This window comes from Bacillus rossius, chromosome 2 (assembly GCF_032445375.1).
Source record: "Bacillus rossius redtenbacheri isolate Brsri chromosome 2, Brsri_v3, whole genome shotgun sequence".
NCBI classification, from domain to species: Eukaryota; Metazoa; Arthropoda; class Insecta; order Phasmatodea; family Bacillidae; genus Bacillus; species Bacillus rossius.
This window is the reverse complement of record NC_086331.1, coordinates 124,055,970-124,082,794: the sequence shown is the minus strand read 5'-3', so window position 1 is coordinate 124,082,794 and position 26,825 is coordinate 124,055,970. Positions and strand designations below refer to the sequence as shown.

Here is a 26,825-nt window from a genome sequence, read left to right as displayed (position 1 = left end):
TAAAAGTACTAAAATGAAAAAAGCTGATTTATTGATACCAAAAGGTATAAATGGCTTTACCTATATAATCATTTCCACATGACTAAGATAACCAAAGATAAAAAACTCAAGAATTATATTAACTAGAATTTAAATGGAGGATTACTATAAAAAAAGCTTTATAAACAAAAAATGTATGACATTAAAATATCACAACATTAACTACAATGATGATAAAATGTAGTCTCAAACTTTTACAAAAGCTAACTATTAATATTAACCTGGTGGTTACCCATATCTAACTCCAATATCTTAAAAATAATATTAAAAGTATGCTCCAAAAAATAGCTATTTTTTCCTAAGGCTCTTGATTTTTAGTTCTACACTTAGTATCTGAAAATGATCCTAGTAGGTACTTCTCTATAATAGCACTGTCTCTATTGTCTGCAATAGTTTTAATATTTTGGATATTATCTTATGTTTATTTTTAATTGGGCTTTCTGTTACCTCAAGATCCTGTTTGGTTTATGTACTAAACTAATACTGGGGGTGATGGATTGCCCCCATTATTTTTTATTTCCTTGCCAGTCAGATTTTAGTGTGATGTTTAACAGGACACACATTGCTTTTCATACCATGATACCATTTTCATTCAACTATTCCATATCATCCACGTACTTCATTCCCAGTACTCTGTCCGAGATACGTTTTGAGCTGCTACAATTAGTGCTCCGAATTTATCTCGCAACAATATTAATGTTAACCCAGTTAAATTAAACAGTAAGCACTAATAAATGTAAAATAACACATTTTTTACAACAAATTTATAACCGGGGCAGTTACTTATAACTGCCACTCTGTAAACACAAGCTCATTCTATTATTATTAATCACAATGCATAATATTATTTGGCTGATCTTACTTCATTAAAATTAAATTTTGAGCAAACTTTTTGGAAACCATTAACACTTCCAATTATTTACAATATAAAAAACAAGGTGTGTGTGACAAAACTACAAGAAAACCATTATTTGCAACAATCATTAATCCACTTTGATTTTGTTCACATAAATTAAATAATTATAGTTTGGTTGGTACCAATAAAATGAGTAACAGAATAATACTATGTTTTTAATTTTGACTATCCTAAAGGATATGCTATTGACAAGTTATATATAAATACAACCATAATTTAATCTGGACAGATTTCAGAAAAAAAAGCCATAATATTTTAACCATTATATATATATATATATATATATATATATATATATATATATATATATATATATATATATATATTAGGGTGGTCCTTATTTTACAAATTCTTAATTTCAAATCGCCCACCCCCCCAATTTTTTTCCTTGATAAAAGATAAAAAACGAGCCCTCACTCATTAAGATCAGAGGTCGAGCCTGAAGTTGGGAGGACGAAGCGCTTCCCGGCGCGAGCCTCGACATGTCCGAGCCTAGGTCCTCCTGCACTTCTCAGATCTATTTCTCAGTTTGTCTCGAGCTGTTGTGCGTGTTACAAGTCCCCGCTATGAAGCAAGTAGCTGTTCCAATAAGAGAAGTGCCCTAAAAACGTTTATTCAGTGGGTTCAGTGTCTCACCAAATTTGTGATTGCAAGCTACCCTCAAACAAGCAAGTACTTTCAGTTTTAATTTATAATTTACGGGAAGTGAAGATGTCTCTTGCCGAAACTGCTAATTTAGTGATAAGGGAGTGTTTCATTTTTTGGGAGAAGGCAAGGATCCCTATGAGATCACTGCAACATTGTAAGGAAAAACTCATTAAATTACATTCTCATTGGCGTAACCTACAAAGGAGTTCTCATCGGTCATGGGAAACTCAGAGTGAGAATGAAATCATATTAGATTCAGATAATTTATTTGATATTGCGCATGAAAATGCTTTAGAGTTAGTTAAAATAGAAGATAAAATATTTTTGCAGCACCAAAGGGGTCATTCCATGCCAAATCAAACAGAAAATAATAATTTTTTGAATCACCATCTCCGAATTAAAAAAAACTTGGCAAATTATCAGTAGGTGTGCAGAAAAGTGCATTAGCAAAGTTACAGCCCCCTGTGAATGCTACTTTTTACACAGCAGGGTTGCCAACTTGTGGAAAACGTGGAATTTTTGCTGCGCAAGGTCCAATAAAAATATTTGTAACTTCCTTTGTAATTGAGTGAGAACCTTGATGTAGGGCTCAATAGAAAGCTAGAAAAGTGTAATTTGAGATAAAAATAAGTATTACGAATTTTAAAAGAAATTTGTTTCAAGGTCATGTTCATGTAACCTGTGACCTTGAAAATTTTGAAAAGTGTATTTTTGAAAAATGTGAAAAAATTATATGTTATGAAGTGCATTATTGGCTATAAGTGACATAAGTTTCATTTTGGGATGGATCTGAGAACATAAGCTACATCTCAAATACTGACTAGGGATGCAGTGGAATTGAGCCACTTTTGCACCCAATTTTCTTGGAGCAAGTTCAGACAAGTGTAGCTATATAATCACGTCAGTCTCACAAAGCAAGGTCAGTCTTAGTGCAGCTTTGTCATTGACAACAGTGCTATACATATGGTGTGAATTTCTTAAGTTTAGCCGTGTATATTTCAAATCCCTGTACCAGAAGTAGGAGTATCACAGGAAAAAAGTTGTGATGAAAATATATTAGAACAATTGAAGGAAAAGTTTGAAGTGTGTACAGAAAGAAGTAGGAAGGTGCAAAGTTTAACTATTTTACCTAAAGACTAGCTGCCCAACCCGGCTTCGCACGGCTATACTAATGGAAAAAAATTAAGCCACATCTCCCATTTACAGTAATGGTAAATAAAAAAAATTCAGTTAAAATTTATTACAATGCTGTATAATGTACCAGAGAGAAAATGAATAGCACCGATGGTTTCCCGACTCGTGCACACAACGTACAACTGATGTACCCGTACTTCGCTACGGCAGTCTACAGGCAGATCACTCTTGCACCGCTCATTATACATGCCCCTCCTCGTGGGTACGCCACTGCCGCGCGATGCCCGTTGCCATGGAGACGCAGAAGGCATGAACAATGCAAAATCCTGTTCTCATGCAGACAAAGTACCCACTGTTGCCTGGTTTTAACCACCCATGGGATCTAATTTTTGGAAAATGTCATCCTGCGTAATATAAGGAACATTACTGTGAAGTTTCAAGTCTGTAAAATATATATACTTAAACAAAAGGGCAATAAAAAAACATATTAAACACAGAGAGAGGGAAAAAAACAATAGTTTAGGTTTGCGATTTAAAGTGATAAAAAGTATTTAAATACTAATTGAACTCTTATGAGGGTACTGATTGCTTCGTTGTTAATATCACACAGGTGTTTTTTACTTGTATGGGAAAATTAAGAATGATAATGCATCTAGTGCGTGGCAAAAATGTTAATAGGCAATAGGAAATAAACTTCTAGCACCTGCGGCATTGTCAACACACACTTTGTACGTGTACTGCATGTTGTATCTAACCCCCTCCAATGCATTTGATTCTAAATTGGACTTTTAGTAAGGATCCCTAATGTCATTGATAATATAATATAGCCTATAGCCTTCCTCGATAAATGTACTATCCAACACTGAAAGAATTTTTCAAATCGGACCAGTGGTTCCTGAGATTAGCGTGTTCAAACAAACAAACAATCAAACTCTTCAGCTTTATAATATTAGTATAGATTGGAGTATTAGCAGAATACAGAAGGAATTCCCAACTTTAAATGAACTACATGATATGAACATCAAAGATGTTAGTGTAGGAAAGTGGAATAATGACATCACCTAATCCAAAACCAGGGAGAAATCTAGACTGCAGTGTCGTCAATATTGTTCAGATGTTTTATTCAAACGACAATGTAAGCAGAATGATGCCTAGTAAAAAAGACTTTGTAACTATTCAAATTGGCGATACCAAATAACACAAACAAAAGAGGCTCCTACTAAACAATCTGAGAGAAGTATATGCCTTGTTCAAACAGGAGCATCCAAGTGTCAAAATTTGTTTCTCCAAATTTGCATCTCTACGGACTAAATATGTGGTTTGGCAGGATATAGTGGAACACACACTGTATGTGTCTGTGTAACACACCAAAATATGAAGTTGTTAATAGATGGCTGTAATTTGGCCAAACTCATGGAAAGAGAAAATTATTCTTTCATTATGCAAGATGAAGTTCAGGGATTCCGTTGGAACAATGCACAGGCTACAGTTCATCCATTTGCAATATACTACCGTGATGAGTCAACAGAGGAAATAATTTCTACCAACCTAACAATCATTTCTGATTGTCTCCAACATGTCATTGCAGTACATACTTTTCTTACACATCTTATTCCATTTTTGAAAGAAAAAGTCACTTTATGTAAAATATATTACTTTTTTTATGGTTGTGCTGCTCAATACAAGAATAAAAGTAACTTCTCAAATTTGATGTATCATGTAAATGATTTTGGAGTTGGAGCTGAGTGGCACTTTATTGCCACCTCTCACGGCAAGAATACAAGTGATGGTCTAAGGCAGTGGTTCCCAAACTGGGGGTCGCGGATCGTTTCGAGAGGGGTCGCGAAAGGTTTCCAAAATAATTTTAAAAAGTCGAAAAATACTCTCGAATAGAGTAACGAAAGAAAAAATGAAGTTCTGCCTAAAACAAATTAATTTACTTTAAAAGTAAATAAATACTAATTTACCATTAAACTAATTACTAAACACTAAAGACGATTGTGGTGAATTAAAAATGAAATATCTTCTCAAACTTTCAATATATCTATTTATTAATTATAGATTAATACAAAATAAATCAGCTACATAATTCTTGGCTTCTGGGCCTGCGATGTATGTTAAATCGGCTACAGATATAAAGTTTTTAAATAAAAAAAATAGCAAATATGTAAAAAAAAGGAACTGATGTGGCTTCAGTGCGACACATGTGCCTGCTTCTCGTTAACAAGTTTTTCTAGGTTTGGCTTAATTTTTGAGATACACAAAAAAAGATCATCTTCCACATCCAGCCGATTTCTCGCCTTGGTTTTTATATTAATCAGTGTTGAAAACCCCACCTCGCAGAGGTAAGACGTTGCAAAGGGCATAATAATTCTGAGGGCTGCCGTAGTCAAACTCGGATATTCGGTTCTTCTATCCAGCCAGAACTTGTCCACATCTTTGGTGCTGAAAGACAGCTGCAAAGTCTTGTCACAAGACAACTCAATAAGTTTGTCGTGGATATGTGGGCTTAGGTCCGCTTGGTTAACAGAATGCTCGTTAAAAGGGTTCAGCACCCACCTCAAATCGGTATGTTCATCTTCGGGAATGTAGTCGATGATCTGCTCTCGTAGACCCGTCAAATGTGTAACAATCAGTTTGGACAGCTCGCTGACGTCAGGAAAATCTTCATCGCGTTCATCAAGGGACGTAAGAAATTCATGTGCCAATTCGAAGTTTTCTAAATTTTTTTTCTCAACCCTGGATGCCCACACTGCCAATTTTTTTACAAACGCATTCACTCTGTCTTGGGCAAAAATGATAGTTTTGTCTCTACCTTGCAAGGTAATATTCAGATCGTTAAGATGTTGAAATATGTCCGCAAGCTTTAATAGCCACTCCTTCTTGTCAAACAAACCAACAAAGTCTTTGTTTATAACTTGAAAAAATGCTTTAAGCTCAGTGCGCAGAGCTAACACTCGAGAGAACACCTTCCCACGTGACAACCACCTAACTTCTGTGTGCAGTAAGAGGCATTTGTATTCCGCCCCCATTTCTTCGCACAACTGTGAGAACAATCGACACTGTAATGGCCTGCTTTTTATAAAATTTACCGATTTAACGACATCGTTCAAAACTTCTTTCAGTTCGATGGGCATGTTCTTTGAAGCTAATGCCTGACGATGTAGAAAGCAATGTACCCAGACAGCCTTAGGCATAATAGCCATTAGAAGTTTCACGAAACCACTTTTTTTACCTGTCAGTGCTTTGGCACTATCACTACAGATCGAAACACACTTTTTCCAGTCAATGTTAAGGGAAGCGGTGGCAGAAATAAACAGTTTAGACATTTCCTCACCTGTTGCGTGGTCAGGCAAAGGTTTGCAAAATAATATGTCCTCCTCCACACCGTCATCATTTTCGTAGCAAACAAAACACATAAACTCTGTCAAATTAGATACATCCGTAGACTCGTCTACTTGAATAGAAAGAAATTCACTTTTCTGCAATTTTTCTTTCAACTGGTTCTTGCAGTCTTCAGCCATTTCAGTAATACGCCTCCCCACTGAATTATTTGACAATGGAACATTGGACAGTTTGCTAGCTGCCTCCGGACCAACCATTGTTGAAAGCATGTCTTGAGCGGCCGGTAGAATGAGATCTTCAGCAATCGTGTGTGGCTTGCCTTTCTTCGCTATTCCTAAAGCTACTTGATACGATGCTAGCAAAGCATTTTTACTCACATTATTGCTACTCAACTGAGACACCGAGTTTTTCTGACCGACTAGAACAGTTAATTTTCGCTCAAAAAAGTCCACTGGCTTGTCTTTCAAACTTGAATGTTTAGTTTCCAAGTGACGAATCATCTTGGATGGTTTCATACTCTCGGCGGATAACAACTCACTGCACACAACACATTGTGGCCGATTCCCGAGCACTGTAAATCCGTACTTAATATAACAGTCATTGTACTTTCTCATCTTAGCCTTTTTTGTTTCGTTCTTATCGTGAGAAACTGAAGGCCCCGCATGTTTAACAAATTTATCCATGACAGAATAAACGCAAACAATATGTGACCGAACAAAACACTTAACGCACCAAACGACAGTTCGCTCAAGCCACTGCACCCTCCAGTGCTTTGTTTATCTCCGTTTTCCATCACGGCTTTGTGTGCCATCTTTTGGGGACAGTTTGAACTACTTCTTCACATATTTCAGCTCCGATGGCTCGGTGACTAAAAAAATATTTGTTATACACATTTTTTTATTTTTTTTTTAATTTATAAAAAAATGTAGCACAATATTTATATGTTTTAATTTTATCACTGTACCAAAAATGTTTAAGGGGGTCGCAGCAAAAATTAGTATCCAAAAGGGGGTCGTGGAACCAAAAAGTTTGGGAACCACTGGTCTAGGGGGAACACTGAAGCGACTGGCAGCCAGGGCAAGTCTGCAACGTCCTTACACAGACCAAATTATGACCCCACTGCAACTGTTTGAATGGGCTGTAAGTAGTTTGCATAACATGAATTTTGCTTATGTCACTCAGGAAGAGGTAATGAATGAAAGAAAGGTGTTGTCTGAAAGATGTGCAAATGCTAAACCAATACCTGGAACTCAGAAGCATCATGCCTTCCTGCCTGTTTCATCTGAGGAAATAATTGTGAAGAGATTTTCTAGTGAAACTGAAGGTGAAACTGAAGGTGAAACTCACTACATGAATAAAATTAAATGTACATTGTCTGTGAATGAAGTTAAAGGTTTTGTGACATGCATGTACAGAAGTGGGTGGTGGTTGGGATGTGTTCTGAAAGTAGAAGAAAGTTCTCGTGAAGTTCTTATTAGTTTCCTGCATCCACAAGGTCCCTCCCCATCTTATGTATATCCCCAGCATCCAGATGTTATGAAGATTTCAATTGAAGATGTGCTCACAACTGTAGATCTAAGAACAGCAACTGGAAGGACATACGTTTTAACAGCTTTTGACACAAAGACCTCGGAAAGCCAACTATGGGAAAGGAAGCAACAGTAACCTGCAGTATTGGTAATGAATAAATGAATCATATATAGGAATTAATTCAGTGTTAAATCCACGAATGACTTAAAGCTACACCATTTTTTTTAATTGTGTGTGTACTAGAGTAGTTATGCCTTACTAGAGTAGTTTTAGTGAACATGGCCTAATTCACAATGTTCTAGTGTTTGATCCCAGATCCATCTCAAAATGAAACTTATGTCACTTATAGCCAATAATGCACTTCATAACATATATTTTTTCACATTTTTCAAAAATACACTTTTCAAAATTTTCAAGGCCACAGTTTACATGAACATGACCTTGAAACAAATTGCTCTTAAAATTCATAAAACTTATTTTTATCTCAAAGTACACTTTTCTAGCTTTCTATTGAGCCCTACATCAAGGTTCTCACTCAACTACAAAGGAAGTTACAAATATTTTTATTGGACCTTGCGCAGCAAAATTTCCACTTTTTCCATAAGTTGGCAACCCTGCTGTATAAAAAGTATTATTCACAGAGGGCTGTAACTTTGAGAATTCTCTTTCCTGCAGCTGTACTGTTAAAGCCCTAAGTTTCATTGAATTCAGTGATGGTTATGTCAACAGGTGTGTGAAATGGCATGGAATGACCCAAAGAGAACCTGGATGGAAAGGGTGTCTTGCCAGGATTGACAATAAGACGACAAAACGGGAATAACGGTCAATCAAGAGAGCCATTAAATTTGATGAAAGTAGGGCCAAAGAACAGGCACACCGCAAGGGTAATATTAAATTTCACTTTGACGCAGAAAGTAGTTATGAAGAGTGATTCATCCGACATACCTTCATCTAGTTTGTCCCAACCAAATAATAATAGCCGCTTAAGAAAATTCTGATGAATCGGATGAAGTAATGCGTGAGCGGGAATGCATTTTCACACCGAAGTTAATGGCAGCCTTGGATCGTAGTCAAATAAGTCAATGGAATGCAGTATTCATTTTAGAAGCAGCCTTAACATAACAGATATGGCTCTCAATCTTAAACTTCTCTACAAAGATATAGAGAAATGTTTAGGAAAAATAACTATCTGAAAATTAAACAACTATTTCAAGAGGATGTGCCTAAGTTTGTAACTGTGCATTGGGACGGTAAGCCACTTCCAGCATTGAATGTGCGAGATCCAAAGCAAGAAAGGCTACTGTCAGTTATAGTTTCATATGATGGTAACAAAGAAAAATTGTTGGGGGTACCAAAATTAGAAAATAGTTCAGGAAGAGAGCAAGCCTCAGCTGTTTGGACTGTTCTGGGAGACTGGGGACTGCAAGAAAAAGTTCAAATTTTGTGCTCCAACACTACTGCGTCTAATACAGGACGTTTCAGTGGTTCTGTAACGTATTTAGAGTAATATGCCGAAAGAGAGCTAATATACTTCCCCTGTAGACATCACAAGTACGAGCTAGTTTTGCGGAGTGTCTTCGAACAGAGTTTTCAAAGCTTTGTTTAGTCCAGATATAGTTTATTTCAAAAAAAGTAGAGAACAATGGAATACATTGGATCACGAAAATTATATCACAGGGCAAACTTACCTAAAATAAATATTGGATGAACAAGAACATGCGAACATCACAAATTATTTGTATGATGCACTGCAAAACCAAAATTTAAAACATGATTACCGTGGACTGAATTGTGCATAGTTTTTATTGGAAAGGATCCGGAACAGAACTACAAAATTAAACCTCCAGGAGCTCTCCATCATGCCCGATGGATGGCGAAAGCTTTGATTTCCTTTAAAAAAAATTTTTTTAGTTGTCAGTTAGCCTTGAATGTGTCTGAAGTTAACAGTTTAAGAAATACAGTACACTCCCTATTTAACGCGGTTGTCGGGGGACATAACTTTTACCCGCGTTGTTGCATAACCGCGATGTTTTGATGTGACCAAGGTCAAAAGGCATAAAACACCGCCTGTGTTCTAATAGGTCGGCAAGCACGCACAGTATAGACGGCCCGTCTTTGTGCGGACTTTGCATCCGCAGTTTTCACTAAACGCGGGTGAAAAAATAAAAATAATAAATTTTAAAGATAAATATTAAATGTTGAATTTTTTTTTTTTCCGCATGCCGCGCACAGTTTGTCGCACGGCCTACGAGCGCGCCACACGCCGCCATACACACGTACGGCACACAAGCTGCTGCTGCCAGTCTCGTGGTGTTAGCCACAGTATCTGCTTCGTCAGTGTCCGTAACAAAGTAAGTGCAGTGTGTGCGGTTACACACGATTCTGTGGTCAAAGTCTTCTAAATAGAAAGGCCATAGTAATACTTCAAACCGAATATGAATCGCAAAGTACCGAGTTTGATTGACAAAATAAAAATTCTAGATTTACGTACTTACAGATAGCGTGTCTTTTGCAGAAGTATGCAGCAGATACGTGAAAAACGATTCTAGCATTCGTACAATATAAAATAAAGAATCGTCTATCGTGTAAAGTGGTTAAACTTTGTTATCCATGCTTACAGTAAATTATAAATGGTCACATGTGGGATACAAAAATTGCGCCAAAATAATTTTAGCACAATCAGTGGCGCCGTATTAAAAAGTCTGTTAAACGTTGTCTTTACTTATTCCATCAAACGCTGTGTCGATTTGCCGAGTGTGTGTGGCTCGGATAGGCAAGTGTTATATTCCCCAGCCTCTGGTTAAAGGTCGGGAGGCCGCTACACATAAACATTTCCGGGGCTTGTTTACTACCTCACGGCAAAAGTGGTACAGTATGGTTCACGTAAGTATTGGACCACTGGGAATTCCTCGGCAAAGATTAAAGATTAAAAATACGCTAGCTGATTTACTTTACTATTTAATGTTAAAAAACATTATACCAAAGTAAAAAGATGAACGTGTATAATACAACGAATAATATTACGTCTGTAGGTTCAAGTTGTAACAAAACATTTATATGTCTCCGCTTGTCAAAACACGTGACCACGAGAAGTGTGCAGACGGAAATGAGTGAACTACTCAAGGTCACCAGACTTCCCCCCTTTCGGCTTAATCGCCCCTCTCATCACTGGCGCGTATATTCCACTCCTCCCGTCTACCCGGGTGTCTTGGTCGCATATTCTCGGCTCGCCTCTCCCCTCCCAGCGCTTGCTGTCAACCAAACCTATCCAAAATCAATCCCCAGCCGAGTCATGCTGGATAATGTCGCTGGACGGTGGGCTTTATCGGGTCCCCTGTCCGATGCTTTATTTGTGGGTTAAAAAAAATGTTAAGAACTAGTGTTTCAGAAAATAACACTGGGCTGGATTGGACCATAATTTGAAAACACTACAAGATAGAGGAATAATGTACGGAGATATCTTGTTTAGAATTTCACTGCGGACATTTTCTACGACTAGGCTTTTTTCTGCCCGATGCTTAGTTTGTGAGTTACAACGCAAAATTATCCTAATCGGCTGTCAACCATTTATTCCATTATTATTACAGTAGAACCTCGTTAATCCGTGACGCGCTAATTCGGGAATCGGATAATCCGGGACGATTTAAAAGTGCAGAAAAAAAAGAGAAGTAAAAATTGTCAGCGCTTAAAATTAACGTCACGCGGGCCGGCCGCCGGCAAACACTGCAAGCCTTCGCATGGGCCGCCAAACTCTGCAACGCTGTTTGTACCGACCCTTTGTGTCGTCCACCTTTCAGCTGTCACATTTGTCACTCTTTAAACTTGAGGGGGATGTCCTGACTTCTGCTTCCCGTCTCCCTTTGGTTGTTTCCACCCGCCAACTCACGGCAGGCGCCTGGTGAGTGACGTGTCTGGCTGGCATTCGGCTGGACGAAGGGGGATAGGTTGGGAAGGGGGGGGGGGGGGGGGTTTACCCAAAATTTATGTGTGCAAGTTCAGCACAATCTTATCTTTCTCTCTTTGGCTGTTGTAAATGACCCTGAACTAATGGCTACGCAGTGCCGTATTATTTTAAGCCGAGACTAATTCGAAGGCGGCCCTTACCGTGAACGGATTATCCGGGTTTATTACTTTTTTTTTTACAGGATTTTAATTATCCGGGCATCGGCGGGTCCCAATTAACACGAATAATGGAGAGTTTACTATTTTTTATCCATCTGCTGCCAAGGCGCAGTAAGCCTCGGTAGATGATACGTCACATGACCTTGGCCTTAACCCAGCTGCACGCCGGTGTCTGAGAAGCTTGACAAGACCTTCCGGGCTTTTAATCGTTAGTCCGTGAAATTCGGTAATCCGTGATTATCTCGGTCCCGACCATCACGAATTAACGAGGTTCTACTGTGTTATTATTATTATTATTATTATTATTATTATTATTATTATTATTCATTTATGATTGGGGGACATGGTTTGACCCGCGATATACCCGATTCCGCGATCTATCGGGGCGCGGTATACCGGGAGTTTACTGTATGTGTGTTTTCTTAGTGAAACTTTATGTAAAAGCCTGGCTGGAGTGTTCGTTAGCTGTACAGGGACCATTGAATGACTTACTAATTATAAAACAATTGAAAAAATATGAAACCATAAATAAAGGTAATTTGTCTGCTGCACTGAAGAAATTTTGCAGTCACTTATGGTATTTATCAGAAGATTTGGCTATTTTAGCACTTTTTGATAAAAATGTTGCTGTATCAAAAATAAAAATGGTTGAAAACTTAAAATGGGAAAATCTCAACACAGAAAGAAAGTATTCAGTTTCTCCAAGCGATACTTTTCACCTTACAGGTAATAACATTTCTGTATTTATTTTTGCTTATGAAATTTATGAAAATATTGTACATCTGTCATTATTAACCATGCTTGGCTCAAAAACAACTTTTATATGGCATATATATAATATATTTTTATTTTAGAGTATAATAAAAATAGTTAGGGATTTTTTTTCCTTTTTGTTTTAGATAAAAATACTGAAGACTTCAATTCTCAAAAAATTTTTAATTTCCTGAAAAAATTAGAAATCAACACTTACTTTTTGAATAATAGCCCAGACTTTTGGGACGCAGACGATGACTATTTAGAGAATCAAAAAATAATTAGTAATTTAAAAGGTTAAATGAAACGGCAGAGAGGGGCGTGAAATTAATGTAAGATTTTAATGGACTATTCACAGCTAATGAAGAACCAGACAATTACTTTTTCACAGTGTTGAAGACCACAGGAAACAATTCCCGGATTGCAAAAAAAAAAATTAAAACAAAAATTTGTTTAAGTTGGAATTATTATTTTATTAAGCACCTAAATGTTCATTTAAAAAAAATGTATTTTGAAAATAAAATGGGTATCTATTAGCATCTTTAATTTATTTGCATGTTTTAATTTGTTACCCTTTTTTTTCCCATATTCAAGGTCGATGTTGCACGGGCTAAATTTAAAATTACTAAAGGAATTTTAAATATTGTCATTTAATGGAAAAGGGGAAAAAAATAAGGGGTGGGGAACCTAGAATTACGAAGTTATTTATTTCCCCCCAAAGGCTGTGTCGAAGATTATAGGAAGAAATTCCTGGAATGCAAGAAAAAAAATCATTAAGACGTAAATTTAAGTTTGAATTAAGACGTTTTTTAAAAACCTTTCACATCTGTATTTATTATACTAAAAATATTAATTGAAAAATAATAAAAAAAATATAACAGAATTTTATTTAGCAATTTTTAATTTTTAACCCTACATCGCCATATTCAATGGCGATGCAGCACAAAGATCTTATTTATAGTGTCATTTTAAAAGGAAAGGAAAAAAAATGAGGGGTGGTCAACCCGGAATTACAAAGTTTTTTTCCCACCCCTATAAATTAGGACCACCCATATATATATATATATATATATATATATATATATATATATATATATATATATATATATATATATACACATACATACATATACATACATATATATATACACATATATATACAGTAAGACCTCGGTTTACGTCGGGGTTACGTTCCTGAAAACCGCGACGTAAATAGAAACGACGCAAAATGAGCCATGTTTCATGCCACCGGCCGACCACGGCCCAAGGTCGGCCGGAAGCGCTGGCATACAGACGTGACAACGGGCAATTTTATCAGCAAATTACAACCGACAGCGTGGGAAACAAGTCCAACTAGTACTTCTCAGCTTTATAGAATGGTTATTTAACCAGCTGCTTTATTACCTTTATTGATTGAAATATAAAAAACAGATATATAGTCGTTTGGAAGACATCTTATGAAGAAAAAATCATAAATTGCAGTGAGCTGATACTGTCGGCCTACTACAAACGCATTTAATCACGATAAAGTTAACAACGGCACGTTTAAAACTCCGGTCAACTCAATGATATAGCGACTTAAGTGTAGAGCTGTAGCAAACCGTATGTATTCGTTACTGAGTAACGGGTGCGGCATCTAGTAACGAGTAACGAAACGTTACACACGAATGCATTTCGTTACTCGCATTTTTCGTAAGTTTTACGCATGCGCGCACTTATTCGTTACAAAGAACGATGTTTGTTTATTAAGAAAAGTATAATTTGGAAATTCGTCGTCCAAGTTTTTTACTGTTTATTAAAGGTATTGTGTGTGTAGACAAAGTTTGAGATTGGAACAGAAACAACGTAAGAAAGTATTTTTTACAAATTATAAATATGTATGTTTTTGTTTTTTATTATCGCGTATTTTCACGTTTTTTGTTCTTATCTTAAAAGAGATATTATAATAAAGCTGCTCTAATCAGATTTTATTGTTTCTTGGTTAACAAAAGCTGTTAACTATCAAATACTTTTAATTGTTTATATTCGATTTATTTACGCGACGTCATACTGTACGCGTACGAAATACGACTCGATTCGTTGCTGTTACATAACATAGCATGTTATGCGGTATCAGAAGTAACGAGTAACGATACGATAGTAACGAGTACTAATTGTTATAGTAACGAATACATACGGGTACACTTTTTTTAGTTACTTTTACACCTCTACTGAAGTGCCAAGGAGTTGGACGAAAAGGGGTAGGAGAAAATGCTGTGTCGTTGCGAGAAGTAGATAACACTTCTACGTGCGAGATACGTGGGTGGCCGAGCGGGCGGGCTGGTAGTTTTGCATCACCGCGCGGAGAGCAGCGGAGAGCAGGAAGCGTCCCTCATGATGTATGATAAGATAAGGCGGTGAACGTGTAGCTTACGCTACATAGCATAAATTAACTACCGAAGGAAACAAAGAATTATAAACAAATTATATACAGTGTTTTGGTTAAAATAAAGATTTACGGTCATTGTAAACGACGTTATTGTGAATCGGCGACAACTTAAATTGAAACATGAGTACTCAAACATTAGCGACGTTAATCCGAAACGACGTAAATCGGTACGACGTAAATAGAGGACTTACTGTATGTATGTATGTATGTATATATATATATATATATATATATATATATATATATATATAAATATAATGTACACTTAATGTTTGGCCATGGATAACCTGCTTTTGTATTAAGACAAAGATAATTTCCCAGTACAAAATACACTAAGTAAATTAATTCTGGTAAATCTGTATTGTACGGATTAGCGCCAAAAAAAATCGTACAAATATGAAATAACTTTCATTATATGCTCTTTTACGTCCTCTTTTCAAAACCGCCTGCGGAGATTAAAAATTCCAATTACTTTTGGAGATATTGCCGTTCTTATTTTGCAATAAAAGCCCTATGTAATCATTCAACAGACGCCATTTTATATTTTGCCGTGTGTCCGTGAATGCCTAAATAACAGAAATTTTCCATTAAGTAAGGTTAGTTACATGATAAATACTTCAAAATAAACGGAAATTAAAAATAATATCAATTAATTTTACTTGTATAGTTTTAAGTATTTATAATATAACTGACCTGACCTAACAAAACGGGACAAAGGTAGATTAGGTCAGGTCAGCTACAGTATAAATACTTTGAAACTGAACGGACATTAAAAATAATAAAAATTAATTTTAATGGTTGTTTAGTTTTAAAGTATTTATAATGTAGCTGACCTGACCTAACAAACCGGGAAAAAGGATGAACAGTAGGAACTCACGTAATTTTCATTTTACGTGATGTAGTCGCTAACTACGTCGCGAAAAAAAAAAAAATCATACTTGTAAACAAGCAACAATGGTGAACGCGGGAAGCCTACGATTCACTCATCTTTCTGGACATACCCGAATACTCACGTTGGCAAGCCTTCTTTCAACAGACGAGAGGCAAACGCCCGATCGTGCATCTTCGGTTTTTTTTTTTTTGTTTATTGTAAATAAATATGCAACTCATGAAAACTAATGGTCAATTAGGTTATGTTAGCTACATTATAAATACTTCAAAACAATGTGGATGGTTGATTTGGTTAGGATAGCTACATTAAAAATACTGTGAAATCATGTAAACGGTTTCCTAGCGCTGGATAGCTACATATTAAAAAGTTATTTGCTAAGCAACCATAAAATGATTTTACAGTTTTTTTAATGTAGCTATACTTACCTAATATAACCAACCATCCACAGTGTTTTAAAGTATTTTTAATTACTTCTTGCTAATTTTAAGAAAAGAAGGCTTGCCAACGTGAGTATTCGGGTATGTCCAGAAGGATGTGTGAATCGTAGGCTTCCCGCTCAACGCCGCATCAGTGCACATCATGAAAATTAAAAAATTCCATATCTCCTAAAGTATTTGGAATTTCTGATCTCCGCCTGGTTTAATGAAAAGAGGAAGTTAAAGAGCACAGAATAAAGGTATTTTCGGATTTTTAAAATTTTTTTTTAAAAAAATCGCCAAAAAATGAATATTAAAAAATTCGATATCTCCAAAAGTAATTGGAATTTTTTTATCTCCGCAGGCGGTTTTGAAAAGAGGACGCAAGATAGCATATAATGAAAGTTATTTCATATTTGTACAATTTTTTTTGGCGCTAATCCGTACAATACAGATTTACCTTAATTCTATATAATATACTAGATTAATATAATACTTGCCATATTTGCTGAATCTCCATGGAAGTCTTGACTTATTTTACGTTCACTAAATGGCGTAGTAGCTGCACTATCATCAAATCCAGATACCTATAAAAATTACACAATTTTTACATTGAAATTGGGTAACTTGAATTAAATGTTGTGAAAAATAATGATCATAGCAAAACCAACAAAAATATGATCTTATTTTCCTACCATAAGTATTTTATTGCAGACATTCTAGAAATAGCAAATTGTGACCTAGGCAGAAGTGGATCAGTACTGTAAATAATGTGACAGTTTACTGGCAGCTTGCAGAGTCAGGTAAGTAAAATCAAAGTAAATCTTTGCAAGTCAATCAAAGAGAGCAATACTTTACTTTGCCTCAAGTCACAACTGTGCAAGATGGCCTAAGAGTTAGCAACATGTTTAGGGTCTAAACATTATGTGAAATCATGACTAAAAGATGGACTGGAAAGATGGGGAAGTAACATTAAAACCATAAATGCCATAGCAGTATGAAACTATTAAATGCTATCAAAGGCTTAGGTGGACTTTTTGAACTAGTAATATGTAATAATGTAAGGTTGTGTAAATTCTTAATTAATAAAAATCAACACACTGTTGTATTTTATAATATTTACAAAAATTACTTAGCGAGAAATCAAACAAGACATGACGTGTAGTACCATCCTGCTGTAGCTGAGATGTCAACAACACCACTAGCAGCAGAGTTCGGAGTGGCTGGCTTGCACATCTGCTACCGTATACCCCATAATTCCTTGGCCTATTGCCCTCCCAAATGTTAAGTATTTCAGAACACAGTAGGAATTGGAAAATGTTCAGAAGGGTGGCCACTTTTGAAAAACCTAATTCCAGGTTTTTCCCCCGGGATTTTTAAGATTTTCTAGGAATATTAATGAAATTTTGCTGTGGCAATAAAAACATAGCTAACCTTTTGGTCAAATCAGAGCTAATAACACCAAAACATCATTTATTATTAAATAGAGACCATTTAATAATAAAATTAAGTATTCCTGTAGGACCATATTACTTGTGTGATGAAAGAGTTTTTCTTTAAATAATTTAGTACTTAGATCTTGCATGTTGTTCTATAATTGGGGCAATCAACAGCAAAGCATAAGAGCACAACTAAAATTACTTCAACAGCTGCCAACTATGAAAACAGTTTACACATAATAATAATAATATTAACAAACAATTAAAATTCTCACCAGAATATTTGTTGGCTGTGGTTGATAAAACATGTTCCTAGCTTTAAATTTTCCATACATTCAATCACAGCAATATACACACTATAAATTGTCGAGTTGTAGAAGTACCTCCCTACTTATACTTTTTTTTTACTATTTACCATCACAAAATTACTTAATACTTGCTGTAACACAAATATATTTATAACCTAATTGTAAATATTTATAAACGGATATACATATGTTCTTAATTGGCTGTGCTGTATTGATATAGCTATGTGCTGCAAAAAAAAAGAGAGAAATGAAAGGTTGAAGTTATGTTATCACGTATCCAATCCTTTTTACTATCCTGACAGCATGATCCTGTGGTACATGAAACTTGCTGTTTTAATTTAGTACATCGAAAGATCCTGGGCATAACAGAAACTTGTGATATAGCAATGAATTATGACCGTAAGTTGAACACAAAATATATTTGTTATTAAAATAAGATATTTATTCATTGTTATATCAAAAGTTGTTACATGCAGGATATTTAGACGACTAAATTAAAACAGCAAGCATCATTTACCAAAGGATAAATATTTACCTACACTATCTTGCCTTCAGAATCAATAAATGAATTTTGGATATGTGATATTGAACTATTACCAAATAAAATGATGGCACCATTTGCAAGTCTAGTTTCTTTCATGTTCAACATTTTTATTTACATTTTATCCTGCAATTGTGATCCTCCAGTCTTTCGCATGTTAAAAAAGTTTTCTTGCAAAATAATGCTAGAGCATAATTAAGAGTGAGTGCTCTTTAAATTAAACCAATACCTAAGTTTAGGGGTAGGACTATAAATACAAAGTGACAAAACAATGTCAATATAGATTTTGATTTCCACAATAGTCACTATTTGCTTGACATTACACTTTTAACATTTTTTTGACACAGAAATTCGGTTTCATGCTAAAAATAATTACCAAAATTTGAAAAGGTTATTTATTACTCACTTTGTATAGTTACCAGTAACTAACCTGTGTAAGGCATTAGGCCTATGATACTTCAAGTAATTTAGTTTTTTACGGTTTGTTTTGTTATGTTAGTTTAACTACAAAAAAATATACTACAGTAAGTCCTCGGTTTACGTCGGGGTTACATTCCTGAAAACCGCGACGTAAATAGAGACGACGCAAAATGAGCCATGTTTCATGCCACCGGCCGACCACGGCCCAAGGTCGGCCGGAAGCGCTGGCATACAGACGTGACAACGGGCAATTTTATCAGCAAATTACAACCGACAGCGTGGGAAACAAGTCCAACTAGTACTTCTCAGCTTTATAGAATGGTTATTTAACCAGCTGCTTTATTACCTTTATTGATTGAAATATAAAAAACAGATATATAGTCGTTTGGAAGACATCTTATGAAGAAAAAATCATAAATTGCAGTGAGCTGATACTGTCGGCCTACTACAAACGCATTTAATCACGATAAAGTTAACAACGGCACGTTTAAAACTCCGGTCAACTCAATGATATAGCGACTCAAGTGTAGAGCTGTAGCAAACCGTATGTATTCGTTACTGAGTAACGGGTGCGGCATCTAGTAACGAGTAACGAAACGTTACACACGAATGCATTTCGTTACTCGCATTTTTCGTATGTTTTACGCATGCGCGCACTTATTCGTTACAAAGAACGATGTTTGTTTATTAAGAAAAGTATAATTTGGAAATTCGTCGTCCAAGTTTTTTACTGTTTATTAAAGGTATTGTGTGTGTAGACAAAGTTTGAGATTGGAACAGAAACAACGTAAGAAAGTATATTTTACAAATTATAAATATGTATGTTTTTGTTTTTTATTATCGCGTATTTTCACGTTTTTTGTTCTTATCTTAAAAGAGATATTATAATAAAGCTGCTCTAATGAGATTTTATTGTTTCTTGGTTAACAAAAGCTGTTAATTATCAAATACTTTTAATTGTTTATATTCAATTTATTAACGCGACGTCATACTGTACGCGTACGAAATACGACTCGATTCGTTGCTGTTACATAACATAGCATGTTATGCGGTATCAGAAGTAACGAGTAACGATACGATAGTAACGAGTACTAATTGTTATAGTAACGAATACATACGGGTACACTTTTTTTTAGTTACTTTTACACCTCTACTGAAGTGCCAAGGAGTTGGATGAAAAGGGGTAGGAGAAAATGCTGTGTCGTTGCGAGAAGTAGATAACACTTCTACGTGCGAGATACGTGGGTGGCCGAGCGGGCGGGCTGGTAGTATTGCATCACCGCGCGGAGAGCAGCGGAGAGCAGGAAGCGTCCCTCATGATGTATGATAAGATAAGGCGGTGAACGTGTAGCTTACGCTACATAGCATAAATTAACTACCGAAGGAAACAAAGAATTATAAACGAATTATATACGGTGTTTTGGTTAAAATAAAGATTTACGGTCATTGTAAACGACGTTATTGTGAATCGGCGACAACTTAAATTGAAACATGAGTACTCAAACATTAGCGACGTTAATCCGAAACGACGTAAATCGGTACGACGTAAATAGAGGACTTACTGCATATATATATATATATATATATAATGTACAAATAGTTAGGAGTAGAAATTTATGGTTTTTCTTAAGAGGATATGTCAGTTATTTACCAGTCTATTTTCTGATAAAAGGTAGAATTTAAGTTTGGTATGGTCTGCAATTTTCTCTTTAAGTTGGGTACCTTAAGGAATCAGTAGCGTAGCCAGGATTTGTGTATGGAGGGGGTTAAGAAGCATGGTTCCCCCCCCCCCTATTAAAGTGGGGGGTCCGAGGGTCCTCCCCCGGAAAAATTTAGTTTTAAAGTGTAAAATAGTGCTATTTTAGCAGTTTTCGGTAGTTAAGTTTAAATATTGTAATGGTAAAAATATTAATTTTTAATAAAAAAATGTTTGAGTGATGAAGAAAGAAATTAATTAAAGATATTTTAATCAATCCAAGTGCCTTGTCCACGTCCACTCAAAATCATAAATCATGCTCGAAGCACGACAATACAAAAAAAAAAAGGAATAAAAATGGTTGGGTTTCGGCAGAACTGGTCTATTCCTGGAAACGATTAGCTTTAGCTTGAAGAATTACCCAGTCACCACCTGCTTATAATTACCGCGCTGGTTAAATACAATAGGTGTAAGATATTTGAAAGCTTGAGATCCACCACTGCGTCACAACCTTATAGCTTCTGCTCACGACAAGGGTAGGGGAAGGGAAGGAGAATCGGTAGGGCTCGCTTACTCTTCCCCTCCAGTGCAGTGGCCGGTGATAGCAGTAAGACACCCAGGCTTTTAGCTAACCTGCTTTCAGATAAGAAAAAAAATGGTAGCTAAAGGGGGAGGGGGGGGGTTAGAACCCCTAAAACCCCCCCTGGTTACGCCCCTGTACGGAATTCGTGTTTAGTAGGACGTTCTAGACAATCGCAAACTTCTCGACAATGAATAGCATGTACCTACCCATCTGACACATATGAGTGTTCAACAATTGTTGTACTTTAATAGTTATAGATAATAACCATTTCCTGTGCATTTAATTCTGATGGCATGATCTTATATACAGTGTTCCTGATGTAAATGATGCTTGCTGTTTTAATTTTATACATTGAAAATCCTGTGTACTTTATCAGATTGCATGATATCTTTAAAAACATGGTAGTAAAAAACTGCCTTAAGTCTGGAAAAATTGTGTGTTTCAGCAATTTGAAAATTGGTAAATATTGATGTAAAATTAATACATTCACTGTAATATTTTTGTTACAGCAATTTTAATAAGCTCACCAGACAAAAAATGGTCACCCCTGGAAAAATCATTACAAGTAATAGATACAGGTGCAGGTACGTTGCATCCAGATTAAGCCACTTGCTGCGGATTAGATCGTGCAATTCCATCAAATTGCCGGGATGTTGATGTTGGCGTTTTACCCGCTGTTACAACATGTTCCACAGATTTTCAGTGGGGTTCAAGTCAGGAGATTTTGAAGACAAATAGAGATGTATAGGGTGGGGGAGTGTTCATAAAACATGTCACATTTGCTTCCAGCCCGATGAACTTTGCTGTTGTCATCTTGGAAAATCGGGGTATACTCATCATGCAGATGTTGACAGAAAGCAACCAACTGTTCATCCAGAATGTTTAAATGAACATGCTGATTCATGTTAGTGGTCACCACAGTGAGCTGGCACAATCCATAAGACAAAAAAACACCCCCAAAACATCACAGACCCACCTCCGGCTTGAACCTGACCTTGCACACATCCAGAATGAAATGCTTCAGTTGTCCTTTGGTGCACTAACGACGTGGGTCATTGGAATACAGGCAAAAACTTGATTATTCAGACCACACCATGTCGGCTAATGTCCACGTTCAAAGCATGCAGTTCCCGTCGCAAATGTTCTCTCGCTAACAGGTTGGGATAGACCTTCATTCACTGACTGCAATTCCTGTGGGTTTTAAAGCAATTTTGATTGACAAGCCGTGAAACACGTCTCCAGTCCCTCAGTCAGGATATTTTTACGACCACAATTCTGGCATCTTGTTTCGTGGCCACGTGTAGTACACCACTGCGTGTAGATACAATGAATAGTCCGCTGCGAAACACCAACAGTTCCAGCAACTTCACATGCTGTATGGCTATGAGCAGAGCCAAACATGATTGCACCTTTTCCCACTCTGTCACATCCTTACATCTACTCATGTTGACTTACACTGTCCACTTGAAACATCAATGTCTCGCTGATCACTACTGCCTTATGCTCACGTAGAGGCAATGCACATGCAGTTGAGCATGGGACTCATTAACTGCACCACCTGTACAAGCTTAACAATACATCTTTGCGTGTGCACTAGGGTGACTAATATTTAGTCCAGTGAGCTAAATTTTATACTCAATAATTTTCTTGTTTACAGTGGCCTTTACCCCACAATTTTCTTCAACTTTAGGGCCCTGTCAACTTGTAGGTTTTTCAGAATTCAGTAGGAATTTGAAATGCTGTTTTGTGGAAACCATTCACTAATTTCAACTTTTTTGTAAAAACTTACGTCGCAGCTTTTCCTCAAAGTAAAAATAAAATTAAGACACTACCATCTTCCAACACTAGAGATGTTCCTGCATTTACTCAACCACAATTAATAAATACTAATAGTTTGAGAAATTACACAATACCTATGCATTGACGGTGCTGCCGCCATTTATTGTTTAACCATACGGGTTTCTGTGTATTTCAGACCTGCCAACATTCAAATTAAAAAAATCATGAGGTCCTTGATAAAAATTTTCAGGCCCATAAATACAGGTTAGATATAAAAACAATCTTTAAATTTAAGTGACATACCTGTACATATGTTACATGGTCTCTGTTTCAAAATTTATTTCAAGAAATTATAGGTTGCAGATTTAATTTAGTTGAACATAATTTAGCGCTGTCGTGTAGTGATCATGCAGGGCCGCAACTAAAAAAGATGTAAAATAACATTCTGCTCGTGTAACACTATTATCACTGTTCACAGCAAAATTAATTTTTTTATTGGAAGCGATACACTTCACGTGTTCGCTGTGTTTTTTTGTAGCAAAATGTTTCACAATGTCTCCTCTTCCACTATGCGAGATAGAAAAATCAGCACGGCACACACTACAAAATGCAAAATTGCTTCCTTTACGTGACTCGAGTATTGATGGAAACTCGTTACTGTAAGCTTTCATAAAACTTGTTTTGTAACTTTTACTAACAAAATCTTGGGGCCCCGAAAAATCGTGAGGAAACACTATTTTGGCGTGAGGGCGTGAGATGGACCTTAAAATTGTGAGCCTCACACCAAAATAGTGAGAGTTGGCAGGTCTGGTATTTTCTAGATCTTTAATCAAAATATGTATTATTTATAATAAAAGTAGTTAATATGGCAGCGCATTGCAGTTGCATGAAAATATTGTGTATATTTTCTGTTGGTTGTTTGTCCAAATGTTTTCGAAGTTTTTTTTTTTTTTTTTTTACATTTCAATTAAAGTGGTGTTTTGAATCACGTAGTAACCAACGATTCATAGGTTAAAATTATGTTACCGATGTAAAAAAAATACTTTAAAATGTTGTGGACGGTTGGTTGAGTTAGTATAGCTACATTAAAAATCTTGTGAAATCATGTAAACGGATGGTTAGGTCAGGATAGCTAAAACTTAAATTGGAAATTCCTAAGCAACCATAAGAAATATTTTATTGCATTTTTATTCCAGCTTTACTAATCCAATCAACCATCCACAATGTTTGAAAGTATTTTTAATGTAGCTAACCTTACCAAATCGAACATTCACAATATTTGAATAAAGTTCATCGAAACAAAAAAACCCAACAAGGGTAAACAATTTATGGCAGCAGCAACAGTGGCAATGCACAGATATTTAAATGTAAGCTAAAAACTGTAATTTCTCAGAAATTTACTAGCACTGGAATGTCTCTAGTGTTGCAAAATGGTACCCATTTTCTCAATTTTATTTTTACTTTGCGGAAAAGCCACGACGTAAGATAATTACCACTTAACCAACCATCCACAATGTTTTAAAGTATAATTAATTTGGCTAGCATAACCTAACTGATCATTCTCACAATATCACAAATTTGTAATATTTGCACCAAACCATTAAATGGTAAACTACTAACATTTGGCAATTTTTAATTTTTTTTAATTTTCAGAAATGTGGCTTTCCTTCAAAATTACGAAGAGGAATTACATTAATAAAGAAAATAGTATTAGGTGCTATCAAACTTCACAAGTAGGCGCTCCGCAGCTCCATACTACTAAAAGCATCCCTGTCAAGTTTGACGCTTGGGTCTGAATGCACAGTTGTCACTCATATACCTTAGTGGCCTTCCACTGTGTCACAAATTCAGAATACAAAATAAACATTATCTTATGTATGGGGAACCACAGAATCCCTAGGCAATTAAAGCACGAAATGTCAGCGGTAACGTCAATGCACAGGCTACATAATGTAACCTATAATCGGTAATTCCTCAGAAATTAGTAGGGTTTTATAAACTGTTTTCAGGTTAAATACAGGTACATCTGTAGTACTGAAAAACACAATGTAGCCTACTGGATTTTATAATTTTATTTATGTAAAAACCACAATGTTAATATATTACCCTGCCCTCTAGCGAGTTACTCAGAATGCAGCAGGAATTACAAAATGCAAAATGTTGTTTTCAAGATAGAATGCTTAAAAAAATTTTTGTTCAAATTTTTTTTATTGGAAAAACTAAACTTGAAAATTAGGTTTTTTTTTATTTAGTTAACCTAACCTAACCAACCACTCATGATTCTACCCTGCTTTTGACACACCTAACCACTCTTTATTGCATATTTGGTTTATATCAAGGTTTTATCTTTCATATTTTCACAATAAAATATACCTTTTCGTGGTACAGTATCACTTCACAAAAACATTCAACTGCCTGCTTAGTTTTAATTTTTTGCGTTAAAATAAAATTGAATATGTTACACAGAATAAGTGCTCCTAGAGCAATGTTCCTCAAAGTTTTATACATGTGTATTATCAAAATTAAAGAATATATTTTGTTAACAAAACTCTGCATCACAAACACAATCAACTCCTGTATTTATTGTAATATTTAAAAACAATATATATGCACAAACAGAAAAATACTTGCTTTATTACAATTCCCATTTTAGGAATATTTATCGGCAAATGATTAGAATTTTTTTTTTAGCACAAGCCCTATTAATATGGTGTACGCCCACTACCGTTATATCACCAAAAAATAATACATCAAAGCTAGTATTTTTAACTAGTAAAACTACTTATACAATTACATAACTGTTGCTACTATAATTCAACTTGTAAGTGAAATAAAACCTTAATTTTTTTACCAAGACTTTTAAGAACTCCACGCCCTGAAATGTTTACTTACGTCTTGATCTCCTGAAATCCCCAATTCGCCAGATTTCTGAGACTGCACGTCCTCTAAATTCTTGTCTCTATCTTCATCTGCATTTTCCGGATCACTATCATTTGGTACTGGCGTCTTCAAGTATAGAATATTGGAGAGGTTGCCGTTGATGGGAATATCGTTCGTCTTATAATATGAATCAGCCTCAGCATCAACGACCAATAATTTTGTCTCATTGGGAATAGATTTGATTCTCTGTACAACTTGCTTATGATTTTCATTAACAATACTCACACCATTAACTTCAATTATTCTATCACCCTCTTTCAATCCCGCTGCTTCTGCAGGTGAACCTTCATCAACTTTTCCAATAAACTGACCGGGTTTGTTTTTTTCAGCATGTAAATTAAAACCGTACCCATCAAATGTTTTCACTTGAATTATATGGCAAAACCTTGCCACAGGAAGGCTACCAGACAATGCTCCATTTGACATCATTAACTAAAAATATTTAAAACTACCACAAAACCAAGACGTTCCTACTCTACCAAGCCAAAATTTTTAACATGGCGTAAACGTAACTCACATGATAGGCCTAGAACGAGGACAACAGGTGCGTAGAGAAAGTAGAAATCAAAAAGCACTTTCCAGAAAATTAACTCATACATTATGTACTCCATGCATAAACTCTACCAGAATAGTTTTTAAGTTTTTAAAATTAACTAAACAAACTTTAAAGGCATAACAAGTTCTATTTTTACAATTAAATGAATGTTTTTTTTTCGAGGATTGTAAATAATACTGCATTCAATTAATTAAAAACAGGGGATGTTGATTATCATTACATTTTATTCCAAAATATTCACAACCAAAGGAGCCTCCAGAAACCCAAAGAAATATATACAAATATTAAATAAAATGTGTAATAAAGATATATTAATACTTTGTTATCTACGGTCTGCTAT

At 35.6% G+C, this 26,825-nt stretch overlaps 1 protein-coding gene across 1 annotated transcript in view; it reads right to left on the bottom strand.

Moving 5' to 3' along the window:
* Nucleotides 1–26,490, bottom strand: part of LOC134529762 (Na(+)/H(+) exchange regulatory cofactor NHE-RF1) — a 41,946-nt gene extending 15,456 nt beyond the window's left edge. Inside the window, exons 1-2 of the mRNA XM_063364176.1 lie at nucleotides 25,882–26,490; nucleotides 16,724–16,810 (exon numbers count right to left, since the gene is read on the bottom strand). Of these exons, the coding sequence (XP_063220246.1) occupies nucleotides 16,724–16,810; nucleotides 25,882–26,358 (564 nt within the window). The 5' untranslated portion in view covers nucleotides 26,359–26,490. The remainder of the gene's footprint in view (nucleotides 1–16,723; nucleotides 16,811–25,881) is intronic.
* Between the last annotated feature and the right edge of the window lie 335 nt (nucleotides 26,491–26,825).